Source organism: Cynara cardunculus, unplaced genomic scaffold, assembly GCF_001531365.2.
Source record: "Cynara cardunculus var. scolymus isolate 2C unplaced genomic scaffold, CcrdV1 Un_Scaffold_196, whole genome shotgun sequence".
NCBI classification, from domain to species: domain Eukaryota; kingdom Viridiplantae; phylum Streptophyta; class Magnoliopsida; order Asterales; family Asteraceae; genus Cynara; species Cynara cardunculus.
The window spans coordinates 328642-353165 of record NW_020200567.1 but is presented as its reverse complement, the minus strand read 5'-3'; the positions used below and the strand labels follow the sequence as shown (position 1 = coordinate 353165).

The 24524-nt window shown below is 35.7% G+C and overlaps 2 protein-coding genes across 7 annotated transcripts in view; one reads left to right on the top strand and one right to left on the bottom strand.

Annotated features, from left to right (window-relative positions):
• The first annotated feature begins 3994 nt into the window (after window positions 1-3994).
• LOC112501504 (UPF0496 protein At3g19330) lies at window positions 3995-8492 on the top strand. Of its 5 annotated transcripts, none has more exons than XM_025105145.1 (6): window positions 4022-4261; window positions 6024-6177; window positions 6270-7257; window positions 7348-7408; window positions 7526-7584; window positions 8096-8492. In XM_025105145.1, exons 2-6 carry the CDS (start codon window positions 6111-6113, stop codon window positions 8118-8120), a joined length of 1200 nt encoding a protein of 399 aa, XP_024960913.1. In that variant the 5' UTR covers window positions 4022-4261; window positions 6024-6110; the 3' UTR covers window positions 8121-8492. The 5 variants fall into 5 exon arrangements, 4 of the variants coding, with proteins under 4 accessions (XP_024960917.1, XP_024960913.1, XP_024960916.1 ...); XM_025105146.1 differs by having other exon boundaries at window positions 4233-4689; XM_025105148.1 differs by lacking the exon at window positions 8096-8492 and having other exon boundaries at window positions 7526-8019.
• A 2777-nt stretch (window positions 8493-11269) lies between these two features.
• The window catches only part of LOC112501507, a 21393-nt gene continuing 8138 nt past the window's right edge, over window positions 11270-24524 (bottom strand). Inside the window, exons 3-19 of one of the 2 annotated variants that reach the window (XR_003067517.1) lie at window positions 23139-23230; window positions 22004-22168; window positions 21544-21934; window positions 19239-19357; window positions 19074-19146; window positions 18786-19000; window positions 18659-18703; window positions 18086-18182; window positions 17612-17803; window positions 16347-16423; window positions 16136-16223; window positions 15232-15348; window positions 14280-14408; window positions 13220-13390; window positions 12357-12416; window positions 11830-12003; window positions 11270-11347 (exon numbers count right to left, since the gene is read on the bottom strand). Coding sequence is in view for 1 of the 2 variants with exons in the window: in XM_025105152.1 (XP_024960920.1) it covers window positions 11893-12003; window positions 12357-12416; window positions 13220-13390; window positions 14280-14408; window positions 15232-15348; window positions 16136-16223; window positions 16347-16423; window positions 17612-17803; window positions 18086-18182; window positions 18659-18703; window positions 18786-19000; window positions 19074-19146; window positions 19239-19357; window positions 21544-21934; window positions 22004-22168; window positions 23139-23230 (2142 nt within the window). In the remaining variant the exon portion in view is untranslated. Of the gene's footprint in view, window positions 11348-11375; window positions 12004-12356; window positions 12417-13219; window positions 13391-14279; window positions 14409-15231; window positions 15349-16135; window positions 16224-16346; window positions 16424-17611; window positions 17804-18085; window positions 18183-18658; window positions 18704-18785; window positions 19001-19073; window positions 19147-19238; window positions 19358-21543; window positions 21935-22003; window positions 22169-23138; window positions 23231-24524 lie in introns of those variants that run through there. The other variant, XM_025105152.1, reaches the window with a different exon arrangement.

Sequence of the window (24524 nt, the reverse complement as noted above, 5' to 3'; positions counted from 1 at the left end):
AATTATATACTAGAAGGGTATTCGCGCAATGCAGCAAGATAAATCTTCGTTTTAATGTTTAATTTTTATTATTTGTCTCTATCAATGTAATATAATTATATGTGGTTTTGAGAAAACGATAATGTTTTTATTTTTATAAATTTGAAGATAGTATAAAAAAATCGATATTAGTATTAAATTAACTATTTAATAGTTTTCGTTTTTTTATGTAACTTTTTTAATTTAATTTTTTATTATAATTTAATTTAAGTATAATAACAAAATAATTTATTTTTAGTTTAATAATATAATATTTATTAAAGATAATAATTAAACATTCGGTTAGAAACTCGATAATTATCTTAATTGTATTTTAGATTTTTTATATATTTTAAAATGAGATGTTTATCCTCTATTTAATTATGTTTATCCGTAGTTAGTTACACGAATTCAAACAGTACTTTATGCATAAAAAATGGTTTTTAAGAGTTTTTATCAAATGTTTTATAATATAGTATAAATAAAATAACTTTTGAGGGGAAGGATTTAAACAAAAACATGTGTAATCATATAAATACGAAAACAGTTATAAGTTTATCATTTGATTTTAAGCTATATTTCAAAAAGATTGAGGGTATAATAAAATATTAAATAAATATTTATCATTCTCTAGAAATATCGAGGATATGTAGGGGTAAAACAATAAAAGAACTGCAAATCACATAATGAACAGAATGAGCCGGTGATTGTGGACATGATAATCACCGATTTTCGTTTTATCACAACAAAATCACATAATAAGAAGTCCTCAATTTGTCAAAGCTTTATCACATTATTATCACAACATAATCACACATTATTACTACATTATCGATAATAAAAGCTGCGACATAAAAAGATTTTGATGATACTAACAACATTTATGTTCTCGAAACCTTTTTTACGAAGGAAAGGAAAGGAAAATGAGGGAAAGGGAGAAAAGTAAAAAAAAAACCGTGGGGAGAAAAGTAAAAAAAAAAAAAACCTTCTTGAAATTTTTTTAGGTGAGAAAGGAAATGGAAATACAATAATGATAAGTTCCCTCCCATAACTGGTCCTTACCGGTCCCGGTTCCGGTCCTCTTGTGGTCCTGGGCCGGGCCAGGGCGAACCACTTTTGGCCATCACTACTCCACAATGGTGATCATTTCCGTCCAACAGATCGGGTCATATGAAATGGATTCACTTAAGGGTAAATTAATCTCTTTACTTTTTTTTTTTGATTAACTTGGATATCCAACCCGTTATGCGAGTTGACTAATCTCAGGGCGATCACCTGCTTTGTAGATAGCCTGGAGTCACCGCATTTAAACCTCCGTGGCCACAAGGGGATTTTTATTCCTCATTGGATTTGAACCTGTGACCTCCTGGTACTTTTGACCTTTGGAGCCAAGTTCAAACCAATGCACCACCCTTGTGGTTAAAACATCTCCAACAGAAAATCCTAAAATAAAGAAAACAGAGATTTTGTAGTTTTTTTTTCCCAACATAATCCCTGAAATATTACAGAAAATGGAGAAAAGAAGAGCAAGGATAAAATTGGCATATTCAGTAAAGAGATAAAAAATCTCCGAAATTAATTTTTTGACGAGAGAGAACGTGTATTAATTAATTAATTAATAATTTTGGAAGAGACGTAAGTAAGAGATTACAGGAAAATATTATCGTACATAAAGCATATTTGAAAGTTTGTTGAATATTAAATATTTTTTAATGATAATTAATAATATGTTAGATTTTTCAAAAGAAAAAAGTTCGTTGACTTTTAATATAATTTTTTTGAGATTACACGTTTTCCTTATTGATTTAGTTGTAATTATAAATAAACACGGCTTGATTTAATATATAATTCAATTTTGATTTGGGAATTATAGGTGGCGACTGTTGGGCACAACATACGAGACATAACGAACGTTGTAATTCCAAAGATTGTTGAATTTGTGGGAAGTGATCGAAGCTTGGCATCCAAGGGTTGGCACACGTTAAGGAAATGTTTAGAGAGGTAATAAGTACGTTTTTTTTGAAATTATCAGTCTTTTTTCATGTATACTTTCAATTTTGTCGTATCATATAGGTGGAAAATGATAGGTCTCAAGCAATAGGCAATCGAAAGGCATATGCATTACCATCTGACATCTGTAACTCGAAAATGGAAACCCAGTAAATATAAAAATTAAAATGTACACGATATCATCGACCAAACATAAAAACTAAAACTTAGCGAGAAACCTGGACATCAAAGCGTTGAAAATTGCTAAATCCAAGCCTGTAATCGAGCCATATATTGAAAAATGAAAGATTGTGATGTAAGTAAGGACCAAATACTCAATAATAGTATTAGTTAGTTTAATTATAAGAGATTAAGAAAATACTGTAATTAATTTTTTAAATCTTATCATAACACACTAAAAACATCAGCTCAAAAGTATAAATAAGCCTTTTGATGTGACTAAAGATAGACGGGATTATCGGTTCGTCTGAGTCGAAGACTTCGAATCCTACATCTGCTTCAGTTAATTAGGTTAAAATGTGTCTTACCTACATCATCTGAGATGCAGTAGTTTCCTGCTTAAGATTCAGATGCCTAAGTTGTTGCTGATGTGGAGAAATTTCTGCTTAATATCTTTAGTTTGATCTGTCTTAATTCTGCCCTTTATCCGAGTAGTTTTTTCTTCACCAAATTGCCTATAAACAAAATCCCTTAAATAAATATCATCAAATGTAAAATACCCTATAAATTTTCTACCATTCTCCTATACAAAAAAAGTTTTGGTATGTTTTTTTTCCTTTCCTCGTATAAAGATATTTTTAATCATACAACTTTACACGAGATTTTAAGAACATCTTTAGATGGTATCTGAATAGAGATTTTGGACATTTTTGCTCTAAAAAATTATTTAAAACCTTCAATAAAACGAAGAAAAAAAAAGGTGACAGGGGATGAAATTCTTTAAATTTGAAGAACTTTCCAAAAACGATTACTTAGGAAAGAGAAATGATGTTTTATAAATCATACTAATGAGAATTCTTGAATTTAATTATCTGTAAGAGAGAAATAATATTTTATAATATAATTGATATTATAATCTCCAAAATGGATGAAGTATTGGAGATGAATTTTTTTTTTCTTTGGGAATTATGACTTTTGATTTTTCTATTTTAAAAAATTTATTAAAGATGCTATAATTAAATACATGATATTTTTATTAATATAAAATCTTTTTTTATATAATAAATCAAGAGGTATGAGTGCTCAAAAATCCGATCAATTTGGCCAACCCAAAGTGAAATAATCCAACCCGAAGCAACTCGATGTCTAATCGAGTTGTAAAAATCTTCAAACAGTAGGTATTGAGTTATGATCGTATACTCCCAACCCGATGAACACAATATTTTTTGTATTTATTGGATCTAATATTATTGTTAAGTCTCTATTAATATATATTTCAGACAAATACACCATCAAACTATGTTAAAAATAGAATATTTTCATTTATCAAATGAGTGATGATGAAAATAAAATCATGAACAAAGAAAAAAATAACATATTCAATATTAGAAAAATATTCTAATATATCAATCTGATCAATTCTTACGACTTAAATTAACGGGAATTAAGAGGGTGTTTGAGATTGCTTATTTGACACATTTATGTTTTTCTACAAAAGTATTTATCAACTTATTATAAGTCAGAATGTTTTTACTTATTCAAAAACTTTTTATTATCGGTTTGGCACCGGTATAAGTTGGTTACCAAACACTCAAAAGTGCTTATTACCAGTACCACACCGAAATAAATCAATAAATTGTTTTTATAAGTAATCTTAAACAGCAATAAGTTGAGTTGGATTGAGTGTTTTCAATCTACAAACATTTAGTTGACTTGGTGGTTGATAATGAAATAAAATCTCAGCAAGTGATAATGAACCACAAAACACCCTGAGACGTGTAGAAAAACCCTTTTACAAGCCAAAACACTCTCGTAGCACGACACGGCGAGATCTGGTTAAAAAATGGTGTTTTGGTCGTATCCACCGACGCCAAAGCAATTAGCCGGAAGTGCCATCGTCTTCGTCACCGGCGCGGCACTCTTCACCGCCGGTGCTTATCTATCATTCGCTAACATAGCTCCTCAACAAGCTCGGGCCAAAGCTCGTTCCGATTACGTCAGAGCACGTCTCCGGAAGCTTCTCCAAGACGATTGACTTTAACTTACTTTTTCCTTATCAATTTTTTCATTTAAGGTACTTGCTTCTACTCTTATACCTCCTCATACTCGTTGTTTTCCATTAATCAGTAGATATATTCACCGGTTCTTTGACTAATGATGATGTTCTTATATACTAATACCAAATTTGGGGGTTATTGTTAGGGTTTTACTTGCTGTTATAAATCAGTGCATATATATTGTGACGAGTGATCCACTTGAAATCATGCTATTACTTCGAAAATTTAATATTATTACTTGAGAAACGTGCGAAGGAAACAATTGATTTATACGAGAAAGGCGCAGTACGGTATGTTGTGCTCTAATTGTAGAATTCGTTTCTGTATTCTAAGTACTTATGGTTGTAAACAATGAAAGATGGAGTTCTGATGCCAATGTGATGTAGAGAATTTCAACCTTGCTTGCACGTAAATTGTTATTTTGTCGGGGATCATTCAATGAGAGGTACTTGTCTTGATTCTTGGAGAACTCCTATTAGGTGTAATTGTCACAATCCATTTTCATTGGTCTTTTTTATTTGTAGAAACTTGATTTATAGAAATTAAAACCATCTTGAATGATGTGGGATTTCAGTTTGGGATTCCATTATATAAGGCAACTACTATCATAGCAAAGCTTAGCTCATCGAGAGTTCTACGATTGAAAGAAACTAGGGGGTTATCATAGACGCTCGAGACTGGTAGGGGATGTCTACTATTTGTCCAGGGGAAGATTCATTTTCGAGTTGATAGAATAGTGTCTATGTAAGACATTTGTCCACCAAATTGCCGCAAGCATACATGGATGTCATTGACCGGATTACAAAACTTACCTGATCTTAAGGGAGGTCCATATCCTCCCCCTGTTCTATTGACACTGTATATGTTGATCTTTCCAGAAAATGATGTGTCACCGTGGGGTAATTGATGTGCTATTCTGGTATACACTTCTCCACTAGTCAATATGGAGTTGTTCAATATTATTTCTTGTTCTATTTCTTTTACCGCCTATAATGGAAGTAATATTCATCTTTTTTATACCGAAAAGAAACACATGGGAGATTTTAGATTTACACATTAGATGCTAAATGAAAAGATTTTGTGGCTGTATTCCAGAAATTCCAGTGCCATATTGCCATGGATGTTTGCAGCCCACTAGCGTGCCTGTGGTGCTTCCCAGCAGGCTCATAGTAAAGCTCATTACATCAGATGTATAGGGTGTATCAAATACAAACCATACAAACCTTGTATTAGGAAACAATCGAGATATTTATGGAAGATGATCATGGTTCATTTATTATGATCAGGATATTTTATGGAAGATGGTAGAGTTCATTTATTATGATTATTGCTTTAGATTAGGAAATAATCAAGATACTTATAAAACCAAATATTCATTAGGCTAGATTGGTTTGTATGATTTGTAACATTTTCATGGTTTGTATTTGAAGCGCTTTCTCTCTCTCTACAATCACCCACACACACAGATATATATATATATATATATATATATTATTGTGCATTAATAAAGCCAAATCAAACCAACCCATATATCCCACTTGAAAGTAGGGTTTGGGGGATGTCCACAGATCTAAACTTAAGGATATATGAGACTGCTAAAGGCCGTGAGCGTTGATATAGTCAGTGGCATTGGAGATACTTTATATCATCAGTATTACCTCTATGTATTGTATATTGCAGAAAGTATTGAAGAAAAACTCTTGCAAATATTGTGTTGGATGAACCTAAAACCGTCTGCAAAGCTTTATGCTTATGTTCCTACTTGAAATCTCATTTCAGATAGCTGAGTGTATACTTGCTTTAACCTTTAAGTAGCCCGAGCAATAATCACTGCTGAGTGTCACCATCTTGACTCGAGGGTTGACCATGCTTCATTGTCTAAGGTCATCACAGGCCGCGACAGCCGAAAACGTTCATGCTCTACCATTTAATGGTAAACTTCCTCTTTGATGCTTAAAACTTTTCTGGCACTCTTTACGATAAAATCATAATCTAAAATGTTTGCGTGATTGTCGATGAGTGAAGGGAATTCAGCTGATATAACTTCCAGATCGGGATCTCAAGCTTCTCCATCGGTTAGTCTAACCAACGAGTATGCATTGGCATTGCAAACCAGCTCCTACAGCGAGATACGTACTCTTCTTGACATAGAAACCGAACGATCAGATGAGATTACGCAGGACCAACTCTTGGCGCAGGTTCTTCGTCCAAACCGGGAGTTTGTTGAAGAAGTTCTTCAACGTGCCAAGCCCAGTTTTGTGACCAATCTTCTCTGGTCATTCTTTGACCATAGTGAGAACAAGGCTCGCATGTGCCTCGATCTAACTCAAGCCATCAGACGGGTCCGCACCCTGATCTCCCCTTTACAAGACCTCCTCCTCGTTCTTCCTCTCAACTCTGAAACCGACGCCCTCTCCTCACCCCAACGTAACCGAGCCTTCGATCTTCTCCTTAAATATGAACAACTCGAAAACCCCTTTCCCGACCCCGGGTCCCGCAATGTGCGCGGCATGCGCCACTGCTTCTCCGACCTCAAGGATCAGCTTGAGAGCAGAATCAACAAGTCGTACTCCCGTATTCGTTGGCTTCGACGGGTCACCATCGGTTCTGCCATTTGCTTAATTGGTACAACTGTTGGTGCAGTCATAGCTGGAGTGGTCATCGCTAGTCATGCACTTATTGCTCTTGCTGCAACCATGTTTTTCCCAGCATTTATCCCTTCCAAAATGGAGAAAAAAGAGCGTACTCTTCAGGCACAGTTAGAGGCTGCACAAAAGGGGAGTTATGTCCTCCATGAAGATATAATTACCATCGAACGTCTTGTGAATCATTTGTATTCCGAGATCGAGGGTAACAAACGGTTCATTCACAGTGGTTTATGGAGGGGCAACGACAAGCATTCGATTCTGGAGGTGTCACGGCAGCTGCGAAGGAACAATTTATATTTCCAAAAGCAGCTTACTGATCTTGAAGAACACTTGTGTCTCAGCTTCGCTGCAATAAATCGTGCCAGGTCTCATCTCATCCACACAATTAATCTTCATCAAGATGACCGTTCATAGACAGACTTGTTAGAAAACTGAATTCATTCATTCGTTTTTAGTAATAGCTCAATCGAGATTGACCAACCTACAGAAGCATTTCTACAGCTTTTGACCGTGGAGGTAATCCTATTTCTTCCGGTCTTCTTATTTTATTTCTCCATGGCAGATTTTCGCATAAAATAGTGACAGAATTTGAAAGTGCCAGCTTTTGAGCAAATATGATGGTATTCATTGTAGGTTTTACCAGATTCTGCTGCAGCTAGTGAGATTCAAGATATGTACATTGGTTTAATTTGGTATAAATAGCATATGAAAGTTTTCTAAAAACCTTTTTCCCATGTATATATCATTTATATACTGCAAAACTCACACACACTCTTCACCTTTGTTCCATGTACAGCTCATCATGTGCGGGCCCAGTCGGTCCTAACCTATTAATGTGAATCACAATTAATTTTAGAGTTAATTACACTTTTGGTCCCTGTAGTTTGCCCAAAGACTGATTTGTTCCTCCTAGTGGTTGCTAATTGACGGTGTTAACTCCAGGGACCTTGAGTGTTGTGAAATTGAAAAGTTAGGGACCATTAGTATAGATAGTTTGTTTTAGGGACCAAATCCAAAATATGAGCAAACCACAAGGACCATCAGTGTAATTTACTTTATTGTTTATATACTGCAAAACTCACACATACTCCTAACTTTTATTCCACGTAATAAACACACCCTTATGAACCGGGGCCAACCCTGAAAATTTAAAGAAATCTTTACAATGGCCTTATGTGCATGTTAACAAACTTGTGTATGCAGTTGGCTTATATTATCTGTTTGCTGAGTAGATGCTTGGTGTTGAAGAAGCCAAAAGAACAGGGCAAGCTTCCATTAACACTCTTGATTATAGTTGAGGTAACGTTCGCTAAATTACTTTTGCTCGAGATCTTAAGCTGCTATTTGAGTCGAGTCACACGACTTGTTGAACTTACGTCTAGTGTTCCATGCTCTGAATAACTCTTCCGGAACAAGGTTTTGTCCGTTGCCATTAGGAACAATGGGTAATGAGTAGAGAAAATGATCATAAACATAAGTTGCAAGTGGAAGTTGGTTGGCTTGATCCATCCTGTTAATAGAAAGGCCAGTCCTGAGCTCGAAAATCTATAGATACAGACAAGGTAATGGTCATTTCTAGCATCTTGTAGGGCTATTTGGTTGGTTTTCCATCAAGTCCTGTATGGATAAAGCTGTCTATGTAGATTTGGAAGGTTTTTTTCATAGATGGAAGGAGCGTGTTTTTAATTGGGAGGGGCATATTTGAAAAAAACTTGGCTTTCTGCATAACCCCCCTTAGAAACTTATTGAATAAGCCACTTTCTATATTATTAAGCCACTACCAAACATGTATGGTTGGCCGAATAAGTTGCAAGTCTCATTAAGTTCATTAAGCTGCTAACAGGTAGATCCTTAGGGTCTGTTTGATTTGTAAGATTGTTTTTGAGGGATTTGGATTGGAATGAATTTGAATTTATTGGTGTGTAGGATTTGGAATGGAATTGGATTTCATTATTTGTAAACAATTTATAGAAAAAATTATAAATAATTATAAAAATAATTGAATTACATTTTTATTAATAAATTATTACAAAACAAATGTTTTAAACATTTTTTAAAACCTTATTGCATACAATTCTACGGAATCTCGTAAAATCCCGAGCACTCCCTAAGGATTTCAAAATCCTATGTTTGAAGGATTTCAATTAAATCTTAAGATTTCAAATCCGGACAATCCGACAAACCAAACATGGGATTGGAATGTATTTGAAATGCAAATCCCTCGAAATCCATTCCGTTCCTTCAAACCAAATGAGACCTTAGTCTCTATAATTCATTGGAAGATTGTCTATATTTTGAAGGAAAGTTTTGGGAGGAACCATATCATTTATCTTCCCAGTGACGATCTCTCGCACCATTTCCTCACTGGTGTCGGTCACTGTCTCTAATACCCCATTGACACCGGTCATGATCTCTGGCATTCCTCACCTTGTTCACGCCGGCGACTACAATCTACCCCCTTCCATATGCAGTTATTATTTTGCCATTGTTCACACTTGTAAACCTGGATCAAAACCCCAAGTTGATTGTCGGGGTAAGTCAAAAACAAATACAAGATCTAGACTTTCTCATCTCTCTGTGAGACAGGAGATATGGGAGGAGATCAAAAAGAAAGTGGGAGGATGGGTCATGAACTTAATCTGTTTCGATTTAAAGAAGACAACAATTGACGGAGAGGAGAGGGGAAGATTGGTGGGTGTTGTAGTGGTGAATTGGTGATGGTTGTGGGGGAAATGAGAAAAGGGGGAGAGGCTCGTAAAAGGGGAAAGGTGTTGGTGGCATGGGAGGAGGCCAGGTTGGTGGTGGGGAAAGCTCATGTGACCGGAGGTGGGAAGATATGGGAAAGAAAAACAAGTCCATGCAACTCCTCCAAACTAAAAGAGTGATGAGTCTGAATGAAAGCTTTCACGTGTAACTACCAGGACTTCGATGAATTTAGCGTTTAATGCGTCCAACATAACACCTTCTTAAAGCCACTCGAGGCATACTAAAAGCGAAACTGAGCTGCTTCTATTTTTACTTTCTATAAGCAATCCTGGGCTTTTTCACACACAACACAAAATAAAGGAGTAATATTTTTTCCTATTTTTTAATAGGATAAAGACAAAAATAATGCTCTTCCATTTAATTGGATTAATGGGATCTTGTTGATTCTATCAGAGGGAGCGACATAGGGTGTGAAAAAAGTAAACAATAAGTCTCACTCTTGTGTTTTTTTTTGGGGACTAAATCGGTAAAAGTTGCAAACCACATGGACTAAATTTGTAATTTATTCTATAAAAGTGAAAAAGACCCATTACACTTCGCAGATAGGATGGTCAAGCGAGGGAAATAATACTAACGTGTTAAAACAAGTAAAAAAATGTCAACCAACGTTTTTTAGATCTCGTAATACAGAAATTATTGAAACAACGATATTTGAATGATTTTTAGCATGAGATATTTTTTTTGAGAAATCATTTAAAATAGTCACTTCATAACCAAATTCCCTTTTTAGCCACTTTTAAAACCAAATTTACTTTTTAACCACTTTCGAAACCAAATTTCCATTTTGCCAGAGTTTGTGTATGTCTTGTGCATTGTTGTAAAACCTATTTGCAGATTTAAAAAAAAGGGAAAACAATTGTACACAAAATGGGGTTCTTAACGCTAATTTAAGTAAACTGAAAACTGAGTTTACGCAAATGTTAAATATGCAAGGCATTTGCACAAAGTTCAACTAAAATGGAAATTTGGAAATTTGAATAAAAAGGGAGCTAAAAAGTGAATTTGGTTGGAGATAACTTTCCTATCTTTTATTGAAGATAGGTTAGAGGAGAATAGGCCATGACAATCTCAAATTACCTTCAGGTAGGCAGCATGTGTAAGCCTCGTATCCTTAACTCCAACAAAATACGACTACTGCATTTGCTGGAAACAGATTTGGTCTTACTGCAAAAAAAGAGTCAAAAACTTTTGACAAGAGGCGGTCTCCCATCTATGCATGCTTTCGTATGGAGTCTCGACCTATCTAATCAATGAATATACCGACAATACCGGAAGGAGTCAAAAACTTCAATAATTTCCGTCCAGTTACAACCTTACCATCACATGCCATTCATCTGATCGACCCCCTAAAGTGTGATAAGGGTAATCAACAAACAACATCGGTTATCTTCCAAATTTTCAGGTGCAGCAGATGCGTCTGTGCTCAGCATTGGATTCTGATGGACCGTAGGTTGCGCTCCGGTGAGAAGAGAATTTATAGTGAGAAGCATAAGAAGATATTTCCACCCTTGATCAATTCTAATTGAAAGTCAACACTAATGAGATGCACCAGATCAATTTCCTTTTTAAAGCGCAATTCATGGATGCGCACGATATTAAAAGTGATCAAGGGTTCAGATATCTTCTTACGCTTCTCACCATAACTTTTCTTCTCACATGATCCTTCACCATGGACCAAAGACAAATTACCTGTAAAAATATTAGGTAATTACGGCATGTATAACACTTCAAAGCATAATACAACCCCCACAAAGCATAATTACGGCATGTATAAATATTATATATGGCACAAAGAAGATCAAAGCTTTTAGGCATTAAGAAAACAAGCTATCTGCAGTGGTGGAGGTTGGAATATCGTCCGAGCATTCTGATAGCAGTAAGGTAACAGAAATGAATCAGGAAACCGTACCACTCAACAATCGGTTTCTTCATGACATTGTAAAAAAGATGGAAATGACAAACTGTACAGTTAAAGTCTTAAACATCTCGTATCTGAAAACAATGAGGATAAAACGGTCACTCTTCGAGGGACCATGAGTCAGGTACACCAGCTGCAAGACTGTCGTAGGTCTATAGCCATTGGTGCTTACCCGACACTCGAATGAACTTCTCTATGCTCAGCTTTATGTTCAACGGATTCATAACCAGGTCAACATGAAAAATGAGGATACCTCACAAAGCCGTCTTGTTGACGTGATGGTTAGACGATTCTTTTTTGATGACATGCATCCAGGCTACGATTCATCAGCATTCGCTGTGGCATTCACCTCCGTGGTGCCCATTTCCTTGACCTTCTTAAGTTGCCTTAGAAGAGCCAACCGCTCTGGGCCATATGTGGACGGTATCTACATAAAACAAGTGAATCTGTAAGAAAAAAAATTGCATTTAATTCAAGAAACAAGGGATTTGGGGAAATTGACCAAAATAGCCGATCTCTTCAACCAAATTCACTTTTTAGCCATTTTTGGAATAAGTCACGCATTTGCATAAAGCCTATTTCCAGATTAATTTAAAAAAAGCAAATTTGAATCCTTGTGCAAATGTGGATTCTTATCCAAATCTGCATAAAGATTTTTTTCCAATCTGAAAATAGGCTTTACGTAAACACATATAACATTTACGTGGCTAAAAGATAAATTTATTGAGAAGATTGGCTATTTTGATCAATTTCCTGGGGATTTGAGGAGAATATACACACCAGGGATGGTATATATTTTTTAATAGCGGCCAACATTGCTGCATGCCCAACTGCAGTAACCTACAGAATGCTCCGGTGGCAATTTAAGATTAGAGTATGTGAAAAAAAATTGCAGGCCAACAACTTCCTCTGATAATAAATTATCTATAATTTTTTTTGAAATAAAAAATAAAAGGTCAAAATCTCTAAAAAGAACAATTCCAACAGATTCTCTAATTTAGAGATTTTAACATTAACTATATTACTAAAATATTCTATAATTTTATCTTTCCGGTACACTTTAAAAAACTTTATAAAACAATAATAATTCAACCTCATTGGTAGGAAAGAACAAAAAAAATCATTTTTCCCTCCTCACGTCAAGTTTTAGAGAATTCTCTAGACTTGAAGTTTTCTCTATTTTACAGAACAATATAGAGAGTCTATTTGAGCAAAATCTTCATTTTCTCTGTGTCTGTCTCAAAACACGTGCAATATTCGACTTGTCTGCACACACTTTCATCCGTAGCTTACTCACTTGTTCTTCTATTTATTATTTGTTTTGCAAGTCAGGGCTCTTTACGAAAACATGGTAAACTTTGAGTATATCTCACCCCCAAACCCTACCTCTAGATGGGATTCAATGGGTCCGCTTTCCTACCCGAAAGTGCATTGTTGCATCTTTTTTGGGACGGTGAGGGTACCACTTTCCTACGTTGTCTGTTTTTCTGTTTTGTGGCTACCACCTTATCAAGTAAATGGGATCTATATCACTCCTCGTTTCTTCTTGCACTACGTATATGGGAGCGACAGAATAAACTGAACCTGAAGTAGCTGTATGGACTCCAAATTGAGTAATTACAGTAAAATACATTGGAACTCACAGGTAGAAGCATGAGAAAGCCAATCGGAATGACCGATGCCAAGTCAGTTAAAGTTCTTCGAAGAGCTTGCTTTTCTTTTTCCATCAATCCATCCCCTGTAAGGACCCTTATAAGCAATCCCGTGGCGGCTGCAGCATCTATTGCTAGAAGTTGAGTACCTTGTAAGACATCCTGCTTATAAGGAATAAAGAAATCATTAGTTGGCAACATATTGTTAGTTACCAAAAGGGTCGTTGCCCCAGCGATATCCGGATTACCGGTAGAGATGAGTCTCCCAGGATGTCAATGGTTCAAACATCACCAAGATGAGGAGTGTGCATGAGTATTTGAAGTATATAAATGTTATATACTTAAAAAATGGTATAAAAACTCAGTATCTCATGTAATAACTTGCAGGCATGGATATCACTGTGTTTAAATGGTAAAACTGATAGTTGAAAGCATCCGATGACCAACTCAAAACTAGATTAGGATTTATGTCCATTTTTCCCGAATGACATTCTACATACTTCCTCTGTCCGAAATCAAGTGTCACCTGTGCAAACAGCAGTGCTCCAGGCTACTAATTTCTTCCCAAAAAAAGCTTAACCTTTTTGACTAGACAATCATTATCGTTATCATAACATTGGAAAAGTTTCATCATCTAAAAGAGGTCCATTTAGAACGGAAAATCAAGTAACCAACTTAGGGGCCGTTTACTAAACACTTACCTTGGTAAACGCTTATTGGTTCAATTATCTTATTGGTTGAACATAACAAGGACATAGAATCTAACCGAGTAGGTAAGCGCTTACCGGATTTAAGACGCTTACCAACAATCCATTTTGATGATCGAGAATGTTACACGATAAGGTAATTGAGGGTGATGTCTCTTGCTGGTAAGGCGCTTACCAGATAAGCTTTTGGTGAACGACTGCTTAGGTAGACGAGGTATGGCACTTAATCAGCTTAAAAGGGGAAGCAACACTTGCTGCAAATTGGGGGCCTAGTTTTTGATACCAACTATCAAACAAATCACACTACAGAATGCAGTTCATGGAAATGGAAGAGAAACATTTACCGTGGTAGTTTCTTTCAACTTATTCAAATACTTTCCGATAGTATTCTCTTTCTCCTGCGCCTTAATTACTTGAATCCCTTCGGCCTTATCAGAGTACATAACCAGGTCACCTGCCATATTAATCTCCTCCTGAATACACGAAGAACAGAATCAACTTTAATATCGCAAAACAACCACCAATTTGTATATGCACAGTTCTGCATAACGAACTGAGTATGGAATAAATAATTACATAAAGTATTTGATTATCTAATGAATGCAGGAGGCCATTAACTTCCGTAATATAATATACTGGGGGCAGATTCATTTATGAACTTTAAATATTTTAGGAACCCAAGAATCACATATTTTGTGAGTATTTATTCATTATGAATATCTGCCACGATATTGATCACGAATATTTTATAACGTTATTGATCACGCATACTCACAAAAAGGGGTGGTTCCTGGGTTCCTAAATGAACCTCCCTCTAATAATTATACTGACCATTTAATTTGAATAGAACGGATTAATCTTCTTGATCTCTTTAGGGGATGGGATCAATCAGATTGCTCATCTTCTGTTCAAGTTATATCACTAGAGGAGGATGATTTGCTGAGAAAGTTGGGAGAATTCTTGAAATCAGACTAGGATTCCAATTTTCACACCAAGAAAAAATAGGACCTCTCAATCTTAGTCCTAGATGAACCTAATGCCTAACAGCTAAAGAACTACAGATGAAGATAATTCAAGAACTATGATTTATTCATCTTAGGGTTCTACATATGATATAATTATTTGGCTTTGCCGTGCTACCCTAAATCCTCTCTTATTATATAGAAAACTTAATCACAGCAGAATATGCAAGGATTTATGATTTGGGAGGGTGGGGAGGACATGCCCTACAACATGATAAAGAAAAATGTAATTACTCCATTGATTTCAGATCACAAAAGATGAAAAGAGAAGAACCTCTTCATTGTTGGAACGTTTAGCACTTCTTTCAACTCGCCTTTCAAGTTCTTTCAGCTCATTTCTTAATAGTTCAAATCGCTGGATTTCATTTGCTTCAGGTACATGAGTATTGTCCTGCACGAAAGCGAATCTCATCAACTTTCATATCAAAGAGACATGAAATATTTATAAAACACAACATATTCAGGCTGATACAAACTTACAACTAAACCAAAGCCAAACATGACAACAAACAGATTTAATAGAGGTTTACGACATTCACATTTTTGGTTAAACAACAAAGTATGGGGTAATGTACAGTCAACAGAAGTTGTTTATGTTAATGTGTACTATGTAATACAACAAACAAGATCCGTGAACTTCAAATATATAAGGATACTCGTTCCAGTGGAAGAAATTGCAACATTTTCAGAAGTTGCTTTTAAACCAATGAACTTTCATAATGATTCAGCACGTAACAGAACTTCTTTTACTTATAAGAGGGCATGTTTCCTCAAATAATTCTTTCTATAAATTATGTCTTCTTATCAGCCTACAGGGCGTTGACTTACTCAAGTATATTGATCCGGTATCTTGCTCTTCTATCCCACTCCTTTACTATCACTATTATCATATTTCATAGGAGGGAGTCCCTCCATCGTGGCTTGAACAGTCGATAACATAACCTTTTCACATGTGCAATAATAAGGTGGCATTGACTAATAGGGATTTTATCATTGGTTCTGTAATTGGACCATCCTTTCCATTATTCCATCCACAGTATTATAACAAGACCTATGAATCATTCTTCTTGGCAATATCTGAAGTGTGAAGATCATCATAAAAGCTGAAGGTGCTGCCCAATGTCCATATGTGTAACTAGATCAAAGCATACATCGTTAAAAAGCAATTTGTGACGTACGCTTCTATAGACAGTTGCTGACTGGAGGTTTGGGGTTGGGCTTGGGCTTGGACGGCGTATCAAAAAGCTCCATAAGCCACCAGGTTTTCTGATGACATAGAAAAGAGAAAAATAAAGAAAATAAAAATCACGGGGGGAATGCATAAAAACAAAAGTATCAAATACTAATATTATGCCAAAGTGCTCAAAGTTGTTTGGTAAAGGATTATACCTGCTGGACCCGTCCATCTCTATATTTGATTGCCTCTTGTTGCTAACAGAAGACTCGGGACGACCAGCATCATTTCCCTAAATCCACATAAGATTGTAAGGATTATACAATACATTCAGATTGTGGTGTTGCATGATTGCACTTTCAAGAAAGCAAACATCATAAATGCAAGGATTTTACAGGCAAAAGGGCTTCCCTACATTATAAGAATGCATAAAAAGGTGGCATACTACTTTATAGGAACTTCCTAGTGATAGGGAAGATAATAGAGCTTTTTACATTTAGGCAGGTGAAGTATGTTGGGAGCAAAGAAAAAGACTAAAGTACTGTTTACTTCTAATCAGATATCCCTTCCGTAAGTAGGTTATCAACATTTTTGTTTCTGAATACCTACATTGCTCGTTACTTATTCATTAAATGATGGGGGCTATCTCCTCCATGCATAGAGCTACATGCTCAGAGTCAGCCTCTGGCAGCACACTCGACTACCTGAGAAAAATACCCAGCTAGATCACTGGCTTACCACCAGGGGAAGAACCACACTCGGCCAAAAAATGTAAACTTAGTACTTGTTAGTTCAAAATTGACATAAATGGTTTAGTTTCCATGTATCAAATTATGTTGGTAATCTAATCCAGCTTTTATATTTTGATGTGCTTATCAGTTCAAAATTGACATAAATGGTTTAGTTTCCATGTTCTCACAATTTAGATGAGTTAAAATAATTGTAAGGCCGATTGGTACTCAGTGCTACTACTAGCAGTTTTACTGTAATCCATGTTTGTTGGTGTGTTATCCTTTTTATGATCAATTTGACCCACGATTAATATAGCTAAGTCCATAACAATTCATCTTTCAAAATTAGTGGCTCAAATGGTCAAACTTATATTAAATGGGTTGTTTTGACACCTCTTGACATACGAGTAGCTGCATGTACTATGTCTGCTTTTCTTGCTTAAAGTCATTATTAACATAAACCAGTTGTGTTCTCAATACCTCTGAAAGGAAAAAAGTCAAAAACCATAGAGGCCCCTACGAAGGTGGTAGTTTGAGCAATCAATTCTACCAAAAGTAATTGTGTGTTGCTGATACATAGTTGCAGAATGAACAATCATATATCCATCCTAGTCAAGCAAATTTGTCCAAAAATCCTTATCAAGAAGCTGTAAATCTGTGAACGCCATATTATAGAATCTCACAATACATGTTTTCCATAACAAGACAACATTATCATGATGTATATCTGTAATTGCTCAAATGCATACCTGCTGAAGAGAATCTGCCTTTACTCTAAAAGATGCCTCAAGAAATTCAGCCTCTTTCTTAAGTTTTCTTATCTTCTCAAGATCAGAACAAGCAGCTTTTAGATGTTCCTTCCCAGGATCGGAGCTTGATACATGCCGTTCTTGAAGTAATTCCTCCAGCCTTAAAAGAGCTTCATCAACACTCTCAAGTGCCTAAAAGATTTTAGCCAAAATGCCATCATTATCATATACATAAACATTTCCACCTAGAAGAGATCAAAAGTTGCCTTAATAATTCAATGATTGTTTGTCTAAGCGTTGTGCAAAAAGAAATCTTGAAAAGAAAATAGGAATCAATATGACAATATCCATCTAAGCAGTTCAAGGATTGACCAAACAATTTGAATTACATGCTAAGCACATGGATATAATCATGACAAAGCAGATGAATATAATACTTCACACTTTACCTCTTTTTAGAGAAGATGGAGATACCTTATCAAAAGAATCCAGATCTTCTCTTGATGGAGCATAACTTCTAGAACCAGCTATCTCAAGCATATTTGTAGCACTATTTTCAATCATCAGCTTCCTGCATCAACATTTCTTTAACCCATAAATCATGAACCTTTAGAACTTACAAATCACCCTCCATGGGCAGGTGCAGTTCTGCAGTGTAGTCAGTAGTAGTAGGAAAACAACCAAAATCTTTGAACTCCTAAATTTTCTTAAAGGTAGATTTTAAACACTTGGGAACTTTATACTTCGGCCATCATGTTTAATTCCTATTTGTAATTAAAATTTACAGTCACTCTACTCCTTGCGGTATATAAGTTGAAGAACAGAGAGATCAGAGATGAGATCTTTGTATTGCTTGACTTGAATCAAAGACTAACTATTATGTTTATAGGAAAAGAAAACTATTTGCTGGCTAACACTTTACTTACTCACTGTTGTTAACCAACTGATTTAGCCAACCGTGATTAATCTAACTAACACAATTTAGTTTAGTGATTACAGATCTAAGAGAGAGGGGGGGGGGGGGATACTTGGCCTCATTTAACTTACTTGGGTAAGCCCAATTCTTCCATAGACCTCGTCAATATGTTGTGCCTGAAAATTAAAGCATGTCTTAGAACACCTAATTAGAAGCCAACTTTCATATGAAATATTAATGGTATGACAGATGGTATACCCTCTAGAAAGGAATCTTGCAGACTTAACATTAGAAGGGTTCTCCACCCATTTGCTGTATTTGATAAAACTTCGAATCCAGTGGGAACAAACATTTAAAGCAAAGGAGATAGCTTCCTCGTTTGGAGGACCTTGTTTACTTCCATGACCATGTGAGAGCTTCAAATTCTCAACACCTGGATAAAATGGAAGCCAGTCCAGTTCCTCACAAACAACCTATAATAAAAGAACCTACATCAGATAAACTATGTATATTTTGTATCTAATAGATAGTTTCAAATATGCTAACCTCTACATACAGTTGAAAAGAACTTATTGATGAAAGCTGAGGATAGTGCAACACACTGCCACCAATAAGATACCTGCCATGAAGAGAAGATAATCAGATTCATATCCAATGCATAATTGTTGAGAGAAACCCTGAGAAGAAATAATTGTCATTTGATAAACTTACCTGATCAATCCTTCAAAGGGTTCAGGAACTCCCTCAAAGTTATTTGCACATAGGAATCTCTGAGTGCTCCTTCCCAATGCGATGAAGAATCCAAAGATAGCCAAATCCTTGTCCAAAACCTGCAGCATAACCATCGGCGTAAGTACTACAACACGATAAACCTTGTACAGGCACAGCACAAGGGTGGTTCATGTGCAACGCAAAACAATTGCCTCAATGCAGTTCCAATTTTACAGAAGTTGAAATTACAGTGGAAAAGGAATTTCAGAAATTCACTATGACCCTTGGGCAAGGGGAAAAAGCATGTACTCCACTTGCACATGGTATGGTAATAGCTCACCTCCGATCAATATATGATGGTGAAGTAGGTATTTAAGACAGGAATTAGCATGTGCTCTAGGAGCTAGCTAAACAATGGAGACTTTCTGAATGAAATATACAGCTACCATGCTCACATGCATTTTTCTGAAGCTAAGGCCCTCTACAAGAGATATATGAACAACCACAACCAATCAACTGGCACTTAAAGAATCGACCACTATTTCAAACACAATGAGGCAAATTCCTTCTTTCATCGGTCATCTTTGTATCCATATAGCATGTTATTCTTTCATACTCCCYACAAATTAGTTGAACCTTTTGGGGTTTTCACCTTTTCAATCAATGTTTACATCCTCCAGTGATTTTTTCACCATCTAATAGTAAATCTACAACACACTTCGTTTTGTTAAATTTCTTCTAACAATCATATCCAATGYTATAAGTCAATGTGGCATGAGGTGAGTTTTTCATCAAATGATAATGCTTTTATATGATCAATGACAAAAATGTATTTTAATTCTAATTAGTAATATATTGATAATATATGTGATGGTTTACATCCCACGAAGATAATAGATTCTTATGTTTCAATTTTGAGTAAAGGGGTATTTATCTTTAGACGGAGGGAGTAGATATTATGCTTCTTCCCTCGAGGCTGCCAAGTGTCTTGGAAATGCTAGACCACTGGCTGGAAGAACTACTATCTCATAAGATACTGAGACAGTGTTTTAAAGTGAAGAGAGAACATTCAAACACCAAGAAGAGATAAGATATCCAGAATTTTACAACAGTTTCAGTGATTTGTGAGATAAAGAGCAAAAAGGGTGAAGAGGATAGATAAGAAAACACCAACAGTACAAAAGTAAGGGATTCTAGCAAATCCCTCGTTACTGCTCAAAGGAGCAGTAATAGGTAGGGATGCATATCACTTTACAACTTTTCTTTTGGCAGATAAATTAAGCTATCTACTTAATCACAAGATTAAGGGGATGTTTACTTGCGGCTTAATTAGGCTTACTGGTATATCCCGCTTATTCGCACAGCTCATTTGGGTTGTTTACTTACGGCTTATTCGCATAAAACATGGCTTAATCGCACAGATAGAAATGGTGTGTTATCCCCATTCAGCCACAAAAATGACACCCCTACCCCTTATTTAAAGCATCGCCTCCTTCCCAAATGAGACACCTCATCATCAACCTCTTTATGATTTTTTGTTTTGATGTTCAAATAATTAATATTGGGGGATAAATCGGTCATCTATGTTATTCAGACTATTGGTTCATATAAAAAAAGTAAACAACAACACCCATTTATCCAGACAGACAAATTTATCCACACAGGACTTAATAAAAAACTTGGTAAGCAGCCCCTAAGGTTTATTTTGTCACCCGGTGAGTAATGCTAAACCAAGTACAGAGGAAACTTTGAAAATATACAACTTCAGAGACGGAAAGAATATCATTTGATAAGACTAGGAAGAAATAGTTAAGCTCAAAGGTACAACAATCAACCAAAAAGCTAGAAAGTAGCATAGAAGGGATGATACTATTAACAAGACAGCAAAGTTACATAAAGATAAAAGTTAAGATGAACAAAATAGCTAAAAAAGAAGAGAATAAAAGCATATAGTTAACCTGGAGTCTTGCTCCAGAGAAGCAAGCTAGGAGGAATTACTCTATAGCAAACCCCATGTAGTGGACTTAGGAAAACGTTTCTTAAACTAGAGTAAAAGATTTCTCAATGATGATATGCACTAGATTCTGTGCAGTTTCCCCATGAAACTTCCCTACTATCTATTGCTTTTATTAAGAAGCAATGTAGTCTGAATTCAAATGCAGAAGAGATGAACCTCAAAACATGCATGGTATTACAGCTTCATTGACTTTCTTATATGACAACAAGCAGAAGACTGTTTTTCCATAGTAACATGTTATGAAGCTTCTCTAAAGCACTACAGGAATAGAAAAAACTTCAATATTACCTCAATACCTTCAGATGTTATTAGTCTTGACCATATTCTTTCTCTACCAATAGCCTGCTGTAGCTGCTTCTGCACAAGACTCACCCAAAATAAAACTTCTTCGGTGCCTTGATCATCTTTCACTCTACATGCTGCAGCTCGAGGTCCAAAATGGACTAGAAATTCTCTACGTAGACCCATATCCTTAATGGAATGATAAGCTTTGCGTATAGGAACTAATTCAACTAGCATGTCCATCAGTCTACCAGTTATGTCTGGAAGGGCAGTGTAAAATTGTGCGCAAGAAATTTTCAGTGGCCCAAGTTTTGTTATTGCAGCAATGCAACTCAAAGCAAAAACAGGCAACAAACTCTCGCCTGGATCCATTGCGCTTGACGTTCTTCTATTGATCCTGAAGAAAGGAACAAGATACCATTAGGTATAACCAAATAGTGTCTGCACATGTTAGGCATCTACTTACATTCCTGTGACAGCAGCAAATCGTTCATCCTCTTCAAAATGATTAACAAAACCAGACAACGCCATTGGGACTTGCTCAGACCAAAACCACTCATAAAGTTCTGGTTGCTTCTCTGATAATGCTTCACTTATTACAATTTCCAAGGTAGCACAGAGTCGTGACATACTGCACCAACACAATAGTTAGATTAAATAGGGAAAAGCAATCTGAAAAGGAATGTTATATAGCTAAACATGAAATGCTAGTGATAAATAGAGTGTTAAAAAATAAAAGGTTAGAAAAGCAAAAGCAGAATGCAGAAACCTTTGAGAGTAGACTTCTCCTGCTAAACAGAAAACATAACAAGTGGAAAAAAGAGAAACTGGTTTTCAAGGAGTACTCTCCTAATCATTGGAAAATTTTCAGTGATTCTAAAAGTCACGTATATCATCTCCCAGCTAAATCTCATCCCATGACCTTTGACCAAAGTAGGCTGCATAGATATGACTACTTGTGGATTACTATTTTGAGTTGAAATTAGCTAAAGCTGATAGTGCAAAAGCACAAAATAAAGGCAAGTCCAGCACTAATGTAATAAGACAAATTTGTTTCATTTTCCAAAGCATTCAAATTTGCTTCATCTATCATGCAATCCAATATATGATGAATGCAGAATATACCTCCCTTGACTTTATGCAAGTGTGTAGCCTTCCAATATATAGGGTCAGGTTCAGGGGAAAACCGCAAAAAAAAATGAAAAACTGAGGAACACCGTGGTAACCATTCATCTATACGGTATGCACATGTGCATACAAGTAATTTGTCCAGTATGCACATACGCCTACAAGTAATTTGAACATGCAGACGGGTATAGAAACCAAGAAACAACTTCAATTACTTGCATGCACATGTCATACAGATAAATGGTTACCAGGGTGTTACTCAGTTTTTCATTTTTTTTGGGGGTTTTCCCCTAAACCTCCCTCTACAATCTATATGCATAGATAGATATGCGTGTGTGTGTGTGTATATATATATATATATGTATATATATATATATGAAACTTGTAAACGCAGGATCTCTATTTTTCCTGTCAAGTCTATAGAATTTGGAGATATAGGGATGTGATTTATCATCATACTGCAAATAACTTACCTCTGCCGAACAAAAACATTCATGTCGCTGTCTCTTCCATTTCCACGAGATGAAATCTTGCATGCTGCTTGCAGCAATGAAAGCACTGACGCCTGAAGACATTAGAAGTAATTAGCTTACTGTCAGAAGCTGAAAAACGATGGTGGTTAATCAACCAGGTCTAGGAACAGATCATAACTGCAGCAATCCAATAAAGAAGACAATAATTATGAATTCAGATTTATATACAACTAGGATTCAATTGTAGTTTAAATTTACTTTTATATATTAACCAACCTAGTTTCAACGTTTCACTTCTTGCTGGAGGTGGACTATAGTTGTGACCCATGGTCCTTTGAGAAGATGGATTGTCAAGTTGACGTACATAATAGATGTTTATCAAAGCTGAGAACCATGGCTTAATATCGTCAAAAAAAAAACCAGTCAGATTTTAGGACCCAAGTCTAGATAGAAAGCATGTCATGTTCTCATGTTGTTCTTAATCCAATACATGCACTGGTGATAGTATATGTAGGGTATGGGATTTTTATTATAACTCTAGGTGGTGCATGGTCTTGATTGAATTCTCTTTTTGCATTTTTATCAACCGGTTAAACATGAGATCCAAATGAACAAGCCTTCCAAAATTGTAAGGCATATTCCCCCTGCTCTCAGGGTCCCCTGAACATAAAGAAAGTAGCCAGAACTTTTCTAGTGTCTCAAAATTGAATAAGTAACTTTATTGTCCAGTAGCTGTGATAGAGTCGCAGGGGGATTAACAATAAAGTCAGAATAACTATTAACCAGAGTGTATTGGATTTCCTTCCTTGAGTCCCTACTTTTTTAAGAGAGAAGAGGATTTAATAGAGAGAAGTGAGAACCCAACAATTTCATAAACACTGTTTCATGTTGTTCCCTTTGTTTTTCACATCTTACATTTAAAGGACTGAAATCAAATGAATCTCCTAATTTAATAGGTAATCACTTAATCCTGTATCCCAGGAACTACATCCTAACTAGCTATCTAACCCTAACAATATGAAAGTAATAATAATGACTAATATAAGCAATAAAGTATGTACAGCTGCATATCCTCAAGATCACTTCATAAATCATACTTCCATTAATTCTCACTTCTTTTCCCTCCTGTGATATAATACACCTTATCCTTGAAGACTTTGTCCATGTCAACTTCCCAGGAATCTATGTTTATAAGTTATTCTAACTTCCCAGTTAGTTTATCACACATTTCTCATATAATAACTTCTGATGGATTTGCTATGTCATATAAAGAATTCAGAAGCTATGATTCTGATAAGGATCGGGATAAATTAGTTCAAGGGGATAAAATGTTAAAAGTTTATAAAAGGAGGGCTAAAAAGGGACAATCGAAAAGTGGCTAAGTCG